Source organism: Arvicola amphibius, chromosome 6 (assembly GCF_903992535.2).
Source record: "Arvicola amphibius chromosome 6, mArvAmp1.2, whole genome shotgun sequence".
NCBI classification, from domain to species: domain Eukaryota; kingdom Metazoa; phylum Chordata; class Mammalia; order Rodentia; family Cricetidae; genus Arvicola; species Arvicola amphibius.
In genome coordinates this window covers 111,659,563-111,673,680 of record NC_052052.2, presented here as the reverse complement: position 1 = coordinate 111,673,680, position 14,118 = coordinate 111,659,563, and the positions used below count along the sequence as shown (strand labels likewise).

At 38.2% G+C, this 14,118-nt stretch overlaps 1 protein-coding gene across 1 annotated transcript; it reads right to left on the bottom strand.

Annotated features, from left to right (window-relative positions):
* Window positions 1–12,508: 12,508 nt before the first annotated feature.
* On the bottom strand, window positions 12,509–13,646 carry LOC119817085 (vesicular integral-membrane protein VIP36-like). The gene has a single exon (XM_038334284.2). The coding sequence runs from the start codon at window positions 13,644–13,646 to the stop codon at window positions 12,648–12,650; it is 999 nt and encodes a 332-aa protein (XP_038190212.1). The 3' UTR covers window positions 12,509–12,647.
* Window positions 13,647–14,118: the final 472 nt, after the last annotated feature.

Genomic DNA, 14,118 nt, shown 5'->3' with positions numbered 1-14,118 from the left:
TTTATGCGTCCTTCTTCAATTAACTTGCTTTCTTTCTGTTGATACATGTCTTCCTTCCATTTACTTCTTACCTCTCCCCGCTGTATCTCACTACTCACTGGTTGAGATCCCTGCTCCCACACCCTACTAATACAGTTTGTTGTTTTATAGGAAAGCATGACTTCTATCCACTAGGTATATCAGATTCTTCTAAAGGTTATTATTATTCCCAGTGCACTATCTGCCTTATTTCTCAGGTGACTCCTTCAGTCTGTCTCTGTGATCTTATGATGTTCCATCATCTGTTACTCAAATAGTAACAGATGCTACCTTCTACTACAGCACCATTGCCTATGTTGACTCTGTTAGTATTTAGGCATCTGTATTGCCCTGTCCTTATGGTGCTGACAGAATACATCCTCAGCTACAGGGACAAGACCACCTCCTGTGCACATTTGCTACATTCCTTTTTAAAAGGTAGGCCTTGCCAAACTCTGGTCTCATTTCCTTTTTTCTCTCTCTTGTTCTCTCTCATTTCTCTTCTGCAATTCTTATTCCCAGGGACCAGTTTTTTCCCCCTTCTCTGTTCCTTTTCTCTCCTCTTCCAATAAACCTCCTATATGAGCCTTGCTGTGTGGCATGACTTCTCTTTGCACTTGTTCCCTGACTAGGAAAGGCCCTACCAGTGCTTTCTCCTGCCTGCCAGTAGTCTGAGACATGCTGGAACCCTGGAACCTGGTCCACATGCAATAGCTCTGCTTCTCCAACTAATGGATCACTGGGCCCCCTCCACCTAACACTTGCTTAATTCGTAAGCCCCCTCTTTTCCACCTCTGGCCATTTCCATGCGTGAGGACTCATCTCTCAAGCATGGTTTCTCACCTTTTGACCTTATTAAGCCCTAGTACCAGGCAACCACAGCTCTCAGGCTCAGGATCCTGATCTGTGTTTGACGAAAAACTGAGAGATCTGTGTCTTCTTGAAACCACCCCTCCAAATTCTTGGGTTGCTAGGAATTACAGACCGTTGGGTCTCACTTATTTGCCTTCTTCATGGGAACTTTGACATCATCTATACCTTCAACTTTTGCACTCAGTGCTCGATTTAAGGCCTTCTAAACTCGCAGGTAGATCTGGCCCAAATATCCCTTAGATATTTGCTTCATGATTCTCTCTCTTCTACCTGCAACAAATTTGCTTTCTTGTTGGCTGAAGGCTTTGCCTTCTATTCAATACCAACCATTGGGTCTCTAGTGGGGTTATAATTCTCCTAGAAGTGAGGCTTCCTTTCTTAAACACAGTCTTTTCTTCTTCTTCTGGATTTTCTTGAAGTCCTGGTAACAAGAGACTGTTTCTCTCTCTGGCTCAGATCTCTGGCCCCTTTTCTTGCATGACGACGTTCTGAAAACAGCTTGTGCCCACTCCGTCTGATCTTCCCTGGATGCCAGCACATTGAGACCTTGGATCTTCCTTCTATTTCTTCCTCTGCCTCATCCTTGAGAACTGTGTCATACACCTCCTCAGTCTTATTGGGATGTCTTTTGAAGACCCACTCACCACTCCTTGTAAATCAAATCTGGCCTTAGCATCCTTTGAACCAGTCAGTCAGGGAAGAGAGAAAGAATTCTCCACTTTGTTTCTTTCTCATTACTTCAAAACTTGCATGTGTTTGTCTGCTGTCCCTCTCTAAGTGTTTGTCTGTTTGCTGCAACATGCAGGTCATCTGGAAAAGCCAACTTCCTCATGCTCAACATACATTGGTTTAATTTACTTAATTCCTGCTTAATTCTATGTGTGGATGTTTCTTGTGAACTTGGATTCTACTTGGATAGAATGCAAAGGAGTCTACTTGGATCCACCCCGTACAGCATTTTGCCAGCTCCAAGACCAACCTGACAGTTCCACAGAGCCTGAACAGTGAAGCAAAACAGTCAGATACCCCAGAGCATGGCCAGTAATCCAGCTTTCTCAGGCCCCCCAAAGATTGCTACACTCTGGGATGAAGCAGTCTCAAGAACACAGTGACTGTATCCCTGCCTCACCTGCTGCCATTTTCTAAATCCTTATGTTTTTATAATAAATGGAAGGGAGGAATGTTAGTATTCAGGCATCTATATTGGCCTGCCCTTAGGTCCTGACAGGATACCTTCTCAGGTGCAGCCACTAAAAGCTTCTCCTATGCACATTTGCTACATTCCCTTTTCAAAGGTAGGCTTTGCTCACCTCCTGTCCTTCTCTTTTTCTCTGTCTCTTTCTCTTCTCTTCCACCAGTCTTGTCCCTAGAAACAGGTATCTGACCCCTCTCTGCCCCTTTCTCTGCCCCTCTTTTCTCCTCTTCCAGTAAACCTCATATGTAAGCCTTGTTGCATGGTGTGGCTTCTCTTCATGATGTTTTTTAAATTACAACTGACTCTTCAAGTCCTATATCACTTAAGTAACCTTTAATTCCTTTGACAATGTGTGACAATAGTTACACCTCATATTCAAATGAAGATATATATTCTTTTACATATAGTGCTATCTATCCTTCCTTATATCAAGATAGCTTCAAGTAAGGCACTTCCTATGTTTACACTGAATCATTGTAGTTTCTCTTCTGAACAAGACCGCACATTCATTGAGACTTTGAAGATTCCAATGGAGATGCTGAAAATATACTGACAAGACCAAATTGTTTCGGAAAGAGAATTCATTAAAGTGAAATACTACAGATTTTATGACATGGTATACTATTGCTAAAGCAAGGATAATTGAAATTATTTATTTGCAGAGTAAAATAGCAAAACCCACTGAAGTTGTTGTCTACTTGATGGCTTCTGGGTAAGAAACATGGAAAAATTTAGTACAAACTCATCCACTCATTGCTTACCCTTATTTTTGTTGGCAGATTGACTTCTGACCTGTATCTTCTTTTCTTGTTTTTCCAGAATGTTTTATTCTTTTTCTTTCTAGGAACATCACAGTTTGTAAATTGTTTGCCTTGTTTCTCTTGGTTAAGGAATTTAGTTAAATGGAATGTAAAGTCAACCCAAGTTCTGATGTTGGGTGATTTTACATTCAATTTTACTAACAGAAATGTCTAATTCATTATCCATATGTAGGATGCCCTTCAAAATCTATTATATGCTGCATTATATGTGACATTTAAAAATGTTTATCTTGTCCTTAGTTGGATGTAATCTCTTTAGTGACTGGAATGAAATCCTTCTTTCTTTACCCTTTGGCACCTAGAAAGGGCAAAATATAGCATACATTCTTACTCTGGAATATTTCAAGTAGCTATTGAAAGACACTGGTATTAATGAACTTTTTATCAATAAATTCACTGAACGTGAAAATCTCTTCATACAGTTCACTCCTGCCTTTGGCTCCATAATACTTCTAGAGTCATAGAGGTGGGAGGTGTTTACAAATATCTGTCACCTAAAGGGTTAAGAGAGAAAATGAAACTGTAGTCAGAGACTGGAAAGGATTGATAAGATATTCTATCTTAAACAGTCAGTAATTATAAGCAACAACAAAACCTGGCTAAATCATTATTATCCACCAATCTATGTAGATCTGAATTTGAAGTCAGAACTCTGATAGCTAGGTATATAGCTCAGTTAATGAATTATTCTCACATGCAAAAATTCCTGGACATGATGGTTCACATCTGTAATCTCAGCATTTGGAAGACAGAGGTAGGTAGAACAAGTGTTTGAAGTCATCTTCAGCCACATAGAATTTTTAGACTACTCTGGTATACATAAGACCATGCCTAAAAAGTATTAACTAAAGTAAGTCAGTATAACTAATAGAGAAAAGATTAGTATTCACACAAGTAGCCAAATTTATTTCATGTCTTGATCAATGGCCCTTACAATTCTTGATTTTTTTTAACCGAACTGCCTCAGTGTACACTGAAGGAAATGACTTGGAAAATTTTTGTGATAATATAATAATACAATAATAGTATTAGAAATTTACTCTTGGAATGATTTTGAGTATTAAAATCATGGACTTGAGCAGCAAGTACTTAGGAAACCATAGCCATTATGTGTTTCACTTTGATTATGAACCATTGTCTAACTAATAAAATTGCTACTTTATTTTCAAAAATTTTCAACAAAATTTTATTTTTAATTAAATTACAAAGCCTGCTGGGTATTCTAATAAATTAATTTTTCCTTCGTAAAGTGAATATATTTCTATGTCATTAATAAACTAACAATTGCAATTTCAGTTTCAACTGGCATACAATTAAACTTTAATAAAGTCAAAATAAAATAATTTAAAAAGGTAAAAATATATAGTTGTCTATTAACATTTGTACACAGGTGACCAACCAATCTAACGAATCTAAATTGCACTTGAAAATTGTAAGACTGTTTCACAGTTATAATGAAATAGTGCCAATAATTAATACTAATTTCCTATCTGCATGCTTTGAATTAAAGGATATAACATTAAATTTTTTAATGGTGAGCACTCTGGACTCAGAGATTTTTATCTAAGCTTGAGGAGTACTGAGAATGTGATATATTTATTCCTGTGCAGTATTCCGTTGAGAATTTTTGTGAGTAAGGTAACTTTAGAGCTAAAATATATGTCTGATTAATGGCTATTAAGTAGTGTCCCAGTCCACACTATGAGCACATGTGGTGATGTTAGGACATGCAAGGAGTGGGGGTGATAATAAAGCCTGGGCCTCCTTTTCCTCAGCCTTCCCAGCCTTCTAGAGTGGTTCTCTTCTGCTTTGCTCAATCTTGTGTCCTTCAAACTTAATATCATTTTCTTTCTTGTCTAAATTTCTGTCTTTGAGTCTTTCCAATAATATCTAAAAGTTAACATAGTATTTGTATAACTGATGTTGCTTAACTGCTAGACAGAGTAGCATTTTGAGCAAAATGACCTTATGTGCCTAATATAAGTAAGTAGCTTCCCATCTGATACAATGCAAAGCAAAATAGCATTTGAAAACAAAGTCCCTAACAGCATTATTAACAATTATTGAATCTTTGCATTGAGACAGATATTGGGTTAATGACTGGAGAAGCAGGGTCTCATGGTTACACCTATTTGAAATTGAATAACTGAAAAATTATAATGTGTGGAATCATAATTTGGCGACCACTTGCCAACCTCTAGAGGAATGTGATTGGCTGAAGTTCCCCATCACCTTTTAGCAGTGAGGCATTCTCATCTTACTTCCTCTGTATCTGGGTGACAACTACTGTAGACTGAGCCTTTCCTCTTCCCAGCATTCTCCTACTCTGGTCACCCCACCTATACTTCCTGCCTGGATACTGGCCAATCAGCATTTCATTAAATGAATACAAGTGACAAATCTTTAGAGGGTACAAGTCAATTGTCCCACAGTACTCTCCCTTTTTTTCTTTTCAAAACAAGAACTCTGAATCTGATTTTCTTTGTTTAGCTTTTCCCCTGACCATTATCTATAACAACTCCTAACTAACACTCTAAATAAAGACAAACATCCATATTTAGACAGTCTTTATTTATACATAATGCAGACAAAAGATTGAAATGCCACTAAGGGAGTAGAATCCAGAGTAGTTGAAGATACCACAAGAACATTCCCTACAGAATCAACTAAGCAGGACTCATAGAGGCTCACAGAGACTGAAGCAATAATCACAGAGCCTATATGGGATTGACCTAGGTCCTCCAAATGTATATTAATTATGGCTTGGTAGCTTGGTATTCTTGTTGGACTCCTAACAGTGGGAGCAGGAGTGTCTCTGACTCTTTTTGCCTGCTCTTAGGATCTTTTTTCTCCTACTAAGTTGCCTTATCCATCCTTTACATGTGGTTTTGTGCCTAGTCTTATTACCATGCTGTATTGGGTGGATAACCCTGGAGAGTCCATTCTTTTCTAGAGAGAAATGAAGCATGATTGTATCTCAGAGAGAGTGAGGTGAAGGGAGTTGGAAGATGTGGAGGGAGGAGAAACTGCAGTCACGAAGTCACCTATGAGAGACAGATAAACAAAAATAAAATAATTGTGTATCTAAACACATTTTTCCACAAGGCAGAACTAAAATATAAAGGTAAAATTTAATTGTATTTATTATTTGTTAATTTCATGCATGCATATATAGATATACATTGTATTTTTATCAGTTTCAACCTCCTTACTCTTACTATGTATAGCATGAATAATAAGAACCCAGAGTCAGATATTGAGATTCAGCCTGAAGATGAGAAAAGCAAAAGCAGCCGAGCCATTAGAGAGCTCTTACCACTCTGAAATCTTTAGACTGAAAGAGAGTAAGTTCCTGTATCATCTTGCCTTATATTTCTCTCTAGTGCTGGGGCAAGAGGCATGCATCACTACTGCCTGGCCTCTATGGTTAACTAGTGTGATTGCTTTGCACTGGCCTTCAAGCAAGCTTTACTTAGTAAAGCACAAATAATATATCATTATATTTCCCATTTTTATCTAAAATATAAAGAAAGCTATAACTAATATAAGAAAACTATATACAATAAGTACAATAAATATATACAATATATACAGGTAATAAAGGCACCAACAACGTCTTATCCATTTTCATTTGATAAATTCAGAGAAAATAATGCATTATCTACTCTATCTTAGTGAGTCCAAAATCTTATACCTAATTTATTTTCTAGCCTAACTTGCTTTCTAAATCTGGTAAACAAGGAAAACTATAGCTATAACTAACTAGTCTTCAACTCCTTCAAACCCAAGAAGGAAATAATATTAACTGAGTAAGCAGGAAATGTAAGCAAACAACTTCCAAAAAAATGTGAGAAATGACAGAAACAACTGGATGACTGGACAGTCACACAAAGTTCCTCTGTAACACTGGGGCATCCATCTTTGGCCCACAGGATTAGAATATCTGACATACTTTTCTATGAAACTTGGTATTCTAAAGTACTGTCCCTCCTTATCTTGGCATATTTGGCAGTCACTTTCTTTTGTGTCCTGCTTTTTAGTAGGACAACATACTGTCAGCAGTCAATGCAAGGGGCTTTTCTTGACCAGTGGTTTACATTTGCCACAAAAAGTAAACTCCAAGTGGAGTTTCTTCAATGCCCATTATTTTCTCTGAAGTAGATTGGTGTTGCCAGGAGCAGGCATGTCATAAAAATAAAAAACAGAAACCTATGTTTTAAAACATCTTAAATGCCATATTCTGTAGATATCTGGTGTTTGAAGATGATTTGTCTATCTAAAATATATCTGTATGATTTGAAAATATACCTAATATGACTACATGTTGAATTATAATAAGTGATTACTACTAACCTGTATTTCCTTATTATCCTAAACAGTTGATAATAATAATTTTCAAGGAATAGAAATGTGTGTTACATTGTTAAATGAGTTGTATAGGTACAATACCTTGAACAGGAGTACAAATGTATGTACAGTATGTTCTAACAAAATTAATCTTAATTTTGTATCGATATACAAAATTTGTATACAATATACAAAAATCCAATCCAATGTAAAATATTTAAAACTAGTAGTTGCTTTTTAAAAGTAGATGTTTATCTTACCATATCTATATCCTTCCTTTTTTCTTTTCAGAGTAGATTCAGTAATCTACCTTTTTGATCTTATCGTTTCTATTTCCCCCTTTTGCTTTTAAAACCAGAACTCAGAATGTAATCTCCTTTGTTCAACTTTCCTTCTGAATATAACCAATAACAACTTATAACCAATTCCTCTAAACAATGACAAATATCTATAACACACTGAATAACCAGAAAACACCTAGCCTACTTCTAGGGGTTGTGGATGTCATATTCTTAAATTTACTTCCTGTTGTCTGGGGATATCCTTAGGGGACCCTAAAAAGAGAAATTTGGGTTAATTGTCAAGTCCTGGGAGAGGAAGCTGTATCATCTGTTGTCTAGTCTCTGCGTAATGGAAAAGTGCAGGACTTGGCTCAAGTGCTCACTAGAGTAGTCTGTTAGGCTAGATCATTTCAGCTAGCCACCTCGAAATTGTCCTGAGCAGTTTGTAGTTCAAAGCTGACCTTTAGGTGGTATTTTTCAGCTTAGTGGTATTATCATAGTTCTGGTCGAATCGTCCTTGTGTGTCCCCATCCTCCCACTGGAGACTTCAAAGGTCACTGTTAGGTGTGCTCGTGGTTCACTGCAGAAAACTGATACTCAGAACAGCAAAAATGTAGGTAAAATTTAATTGTATATATTATTTGTTATTTCATGCATGAATATATATATATATGTATACATTAAATTTTCATCAGTTTTGACTTCCTTACTCTTACCATCTTATTCCAAATGTTTAATTGAAAAAAATTAAAATATTAAATTATATGTCTATGTATCATACTACAGTAAAAGTTTTTAGGAGGAGCTTTAAAAATGTAGTTAAACTGCCTAGTCAATGTCCTAAATTATTTGGTTTTTGCTTGGCCCATTAGCTCTAGCTTGCTATTGGCTAACTCTTACATATTAATTTAACCCATTTCCATTATTTTCTATTTTACCATGAAGCTTGTGGCCTACCGGCAATGTTTCAAGGTGTCTGCCTCCATGGCTTCTTTTCTGACTCTGCCTCCTTTCTCCCAGCATTCAGTTTTGTTTTCCCTGCCTAGCTGAGTACTGCCCTGCTATAGGTCCAAAGCAGTTTCTTTATTCATGAATGGTAACACAACATACAGAGGAAAATCCCACATCAAAGGCCACAAAAGGGAAATGTGAAAACAAGTCCAGCCACAAAAGTGGTTTTTTTTTTTTTTTTTTTTTTTTGGTTTTTCGAGACAGGGTTTCTTCTGTAGCTTTTGGAGCCTGTCCTGGAACTAGCTCTTGTAGCCCAGGTTGGCCTCGAACTCACAGAGATCCGCCTGCCTCTGCCTCCCGAGTGCTGGGATTAAAGGCGTGCACCACCACCGCCCAGCTCCACAAAAGTTTTGATCGATAGTGGGTCCTCCCGGCAAACAATGCTAGGGCAATAGTGGCATAGAACTTGTGGGAGTAGTTAATCAATTTCTGATTTATCTTAAGGACCACTCTACAGGAACCTATACCAGTAACTGCTTTAAGAATCAGAGACTAGATAGTCCAGAGATCGAAGGTAAAACCAAACACTATTGGGGAAAAAAAAAAAGTCTTAATAAAATGACTCTTAATAATATTCTGCTATACTCATCATCAGAGAGGCTTCCTTCACAGCAACACAGAACCAGATGGAAACAGATACAGAGACCCACAGACAGACAATATGCTGAGTAAAAGTCTAAATGAGAGATCTCCATCAATCTCCTCCTCTCAAAACTCAACGAATCATGAGAAAAAAAGAGGTAGGAAAAGTGTAAAAGCCAGAGGGGATGGAAGACACCAGGAGAACAAAGTCCTCTGAACCATCTAATCAAGGCACATATGAGCTCACAGAGACTGAAGCATCAAGTACAGGGCCTACCTAGATCTGCACAAAGTTTTCTGAATATATATCATAGCTATTAGCTTATTATTTCCATGGGACTCTTGAATGTGAGAATGAGTAAATCTCTGAATCTTATGCTTGCTCTTGGGCCTCTTTCTTCCTTTTAGATTTCCATGTCCCTCTTTGATATGATAGTTTTTTCTTTATCTTATAATATTTTATTTTGCATGATTGGATTTTGATCGTCAGTGGTTATACTGGCTAAATACCGGATAGATTACAGCACATACAAACAAATTTAGTTATGAGGTGATGACAGTCATGATAGAGAAAAAACTGCCGGCTTATGTTTGTTCTGGTGAACTAGAAATAGGGAATGGATCTACTGCAAATATATTTTATATCCATAAGCATTAGGACAGAGTAGTACTAGAAGGAAAACCACAGTTACTATAGATAACAAAAATTATAACTGCATTTCAGTTTTGAGACAGGCCCAAGATGGCTAGGAATTCTCTGTGTAGTCTAGGATGCCCCTGAGCTCCTCGTCTTCCTGCTTCCACCTGCTAGTTGTTAGAACTACATGTGTGCATTATCACACCTAATTTTTTATGGTGCTGCAATTGAACTTAGGGCTTCAGATGTGACAGATACTCTATCACCTGGGTTACATCTCTATCACTTGCTACAACTGACTATGAAATGTCTAGCTTCCTCTGAAAATGGAAGAGAGATACATTTTTCCTACCAGCTGCTAGAAGACTAATTTTCATTTTTCTCATAAACTGAATATAGTTTTCAAATTTGGAGGAATGTAAATATCTGGGTACAGAAAAAAAACAATAATATGAGTATATATCAGACCTTTATATTATTTACAGAAATGTTTTTAAGTATTGTTAAAATGAGACATTTCTGGATATATTGAAGAAAGTTAGGAGGGAAATATTTCACAATAGCATGTTAGGATTTACAGGAAGAAAATACTAGCATTTAAAAACCATATTCCATCAAAATTCTAACTTGGTTTCAAGATTATTTTCTGTACTTATTTAGGAGGCTTGTCTTTCTGTGCCAGAATCCTGCAATGAGTTTTAGATGAACTGTGAAATGAATTGCAGGATTTTTAAGGTAACAAGTCTGCGCCACAAAAGCAATTTCTCCTTAACAAAACAGCAAGAAAAGGAAATACCTGCATTGACATTTTCTTCCTGTAAGATTGTCACGTGAAAATGAGTCTATTATTAGGCATGTATTTCAAGCAAATATCAGTTAAACTTTAAGGGGCTCACTTACAAAGCAATAAGATTAGACTTTAGCTTAAAGATTGATAGTATATTCAGTAGAATTAGTTTATCTTATACAAGTTCTTTTTATTCATATGTATCTGTGGCTACAGTAGCTTTCTATAACGGTTCATTATCTTCCCGAGTCTTAATCTGCAACAGTGCAAGAAAAGCATCCCAACACATGTGTACTTAACAGGAATCAAGAGGTAAAATAATACGTACGAAATAGGCATTTATCTTTTAATCTTTCTTAACAGTTTAACATATGGTAGTATATCTTTCTATGAAATAGTTTATTTACAAATAGTATTTACAGTTTACGTAGAATATTTACAGGTAAGATTTATATATTATTTCATTAGAGCTAGTGGGAAACATGCACTTGAAATTATATTTATGAAATATGTCAGTTTCTGTTTAGACCAATGCATCATATACCTGCAGTAGAATAAGATTTTTTAAATATAAAAATGTGAATGGTAGATTATAAATAATTCAAGTTTCTTAAGCAAAACTAATAAATAGATCCATTACAGTTAAACAGTATTGTTATTACATCTTATGACATAAGACATAGAATATTGTCATTTAATTTAATTCTAAAACAAATCTACATTTTTTTTCTGATAAATGGTGTTGTAAAAGTTCACCCAGCTATTCATAATCTTGAATTTGAGTATAGATGGCTTTTAAATGCCCATTACATATATTTATGGATTGAAGAAGAAATTATTCCTTTATAAGGGCTTTGCAAATATTATAACTGGAAGATAATTGCAAATTATGAAAACAATTTACATATGCTTCCTGTAAGGTTCTAGAATTCAAATTGTTTGTATTTTCCCGTCATTCCTGTCTTAGTCAGTGCTCTACCGTTGCATAGAGACACCATGTCCACTGTAACTCTCATAAAGGAAAACATTTAGTTGGGCTGCTTCTACTTTCAGAGATTCAGTCCATTGTTTTCAGAGTGGGAAGCATGGCAGCATGCAGGCAGACATGATGCTGTAAGGGCAGCTGTGAGTTCTATATTCGGATCCTCAGGCAGCAAGAAGAAAGAGAGACACTGGACCTGGCTTAAGCTTTTGAAACCTCAAAGTCCATCCCATAGTGACACACTTCTAACAAAGACACATCTATGCCAATAAGGCCACACCTCTTAATAAAGCCACTCACTGGTGAGCAAGCATTCAAATCTGTTAGCCTATGGGGACTATTCTTATTCACACCCCCACAACTCCTAAACATCTTTGTTTTTACAGTCCCAGGGCCTTTTATCTAAAAGCTCTACTACATTAGATAGGCCATTATCACATACTCACTCAAGTATCCATGTTCCTTTTCTATACCATTTTCAGATAGATCCAATTCTAATCTAAATGTTGTCAGAAATCTACTCAATGGACACTGTCTATTCACTGAAAAATATCATCACCTTTAGGTCACGCCCTTATTATATTTCTGAATCATAATAATTTTCTAAATTTATTTTTTTGAGGCTGAGATTGGCTACTTTATTTAGGAAATGGTCACACCCTGGGCCTTATCGAGCTGTCCCCCAGCCTCGGCTGAGGTTTGCCTTTGTAAAAAGTTATAGGGACGCAAGAAGGCCCAGAATCCCAAAGCCTGTTTGCTGCCACAGGCCTCAGAACAAACCACACCTGGGCCCCTAAGGAGCCAACCACGAATACATGGGACCTTGTGTTTCACAGTCACCACAGGGCTCGCCGGGCCCCAGGACAGACTCCCCACTCCCAAGAGCGTGCCTTGGGATGGCACAAGACCCTCCAGCTGTAGGGATGCTGAGCCCTGAGCCCTGCCAGCTGTCTTCAGCTGGGCCAGAAGCAAAATGTATGAAAATACTTTAATTATTTCTTTGAAACAGTTAAGAAATAAGGTTGGTTGCTTGGTTGTTTTTACAATCCCAGTAGAAAAAAAGTTCATAAGAGCCCTGGCCCAAGGTCAGGCCCTTCCAGTCAGACTGGCCACTCAGTAGAAACGTTTGTTCCGTTCCTGGCGCTTCTGAAAGACTACGGCGCCCACCACAGCACAGACAATGATGCCCAGGAGGGCACACAGCAACAGCAGGAACACTCTCCACCCCGTCAGGGGGCCACTTCGGAAATTTCCAGTGGGGTCGTCCACGTTGTCTTTAGGGGACTTGAGGAAGCTGACCCCGGGTTCAATCTTGGTCCAGTCGATACTTTCCTCCTCAGGTGTGCGCTCTACCATGAGCTGGAACAGCTTGATGGAGATGATGTCATGGTTGTCAGACAGGTCACCAGTACCGGCAGAGGCTCCAAAGTAGTAACCAGTGGGCAGGCGCACTCCCGTAATATCGATGCAATTCTTCCACTCATTCTTGTCCTCCAAGTCAGTCATCACCGTGAGGCGACACCGGGAATAGCAGACAGCCAGGAAGGTGTCATGGTCCCGGTTGCGGAAGTCAGCTGTGCAGCCTGCCAACTCAGTCCAGCGTCCATCTTTGCTATGATCGTGTGACAGAGAGCCATTGTTCACCATCACAGAGATGTACGGGAACACGCGCTCAGTGGTTCCATCATTGGGATACGTGTCCAGGAAGATGGCTAACCCAGGGAAGTTGTCTCTGCTCCCAAACACAGGGCCTGGTACAAGGCGGTCCCGGGTGTACCACAAGGCGATGCCATCTCCATGGAGATTCTTCTTCCCTGTGCCATGGACTTTGAAGTGGACATGCATTTCCCAGTCCTTGAGGAAACATGGCTGGTGGTTCCAAATCGAGCCCTCTTTGCTGCGCTCGTCAGGGGTCAGACGCACGTACTGGCTCGTAAGCATGGTGCTGCCTTGGAAGTCCCAGAGCGGCTTGGAACTGGAACCGACCCCTTGATAGGGCTTGATGAGCGAGTGCTCCCGCTTAAGGTGTTCACTGTTGCCGTCGGTTATATCCGCAGCCACCGGCCCCAGCAACAGAAGAAAATAAGAAATTTTTGCCACTGTCAGTTTCATTTAAAGATGTCTAATGGAGCAAACAGTATTTAATTTTAACAAATCTATTAATATTATCTTTTTTAAATGTTTTGAGTTGAAATAAAATTACACCCTCACCCCCTCCTTTTGCCCTCCTTCCCACCCCTCCCATGTGCTCCACTCTCAAGTTGATAGTTTCTTTTTCTTTGATTACTTATGTTATTTATCTATATGTATATATGTATATGCACAGACATATGAATTCAATATGCTGAATCCAATGCAATATGATCAGCCCTGAAACCATATATACACAAATAGCAAAATTATTGATTCTTAAAAGTCAGGCCTGGGCTCTTGATTCTCTTGACTCTTAGTCGTCTCTGTCTTGGCATTCTCTCTTCTCTCTTCTTCTCTCACTTTCTACCCTTACTCTCTTTTCATGGCCCAGTTCAGTCTACTGACTACGTTCAGTGAACTACTTTCTTTCCCTATGCTGGACTCTTCCAGA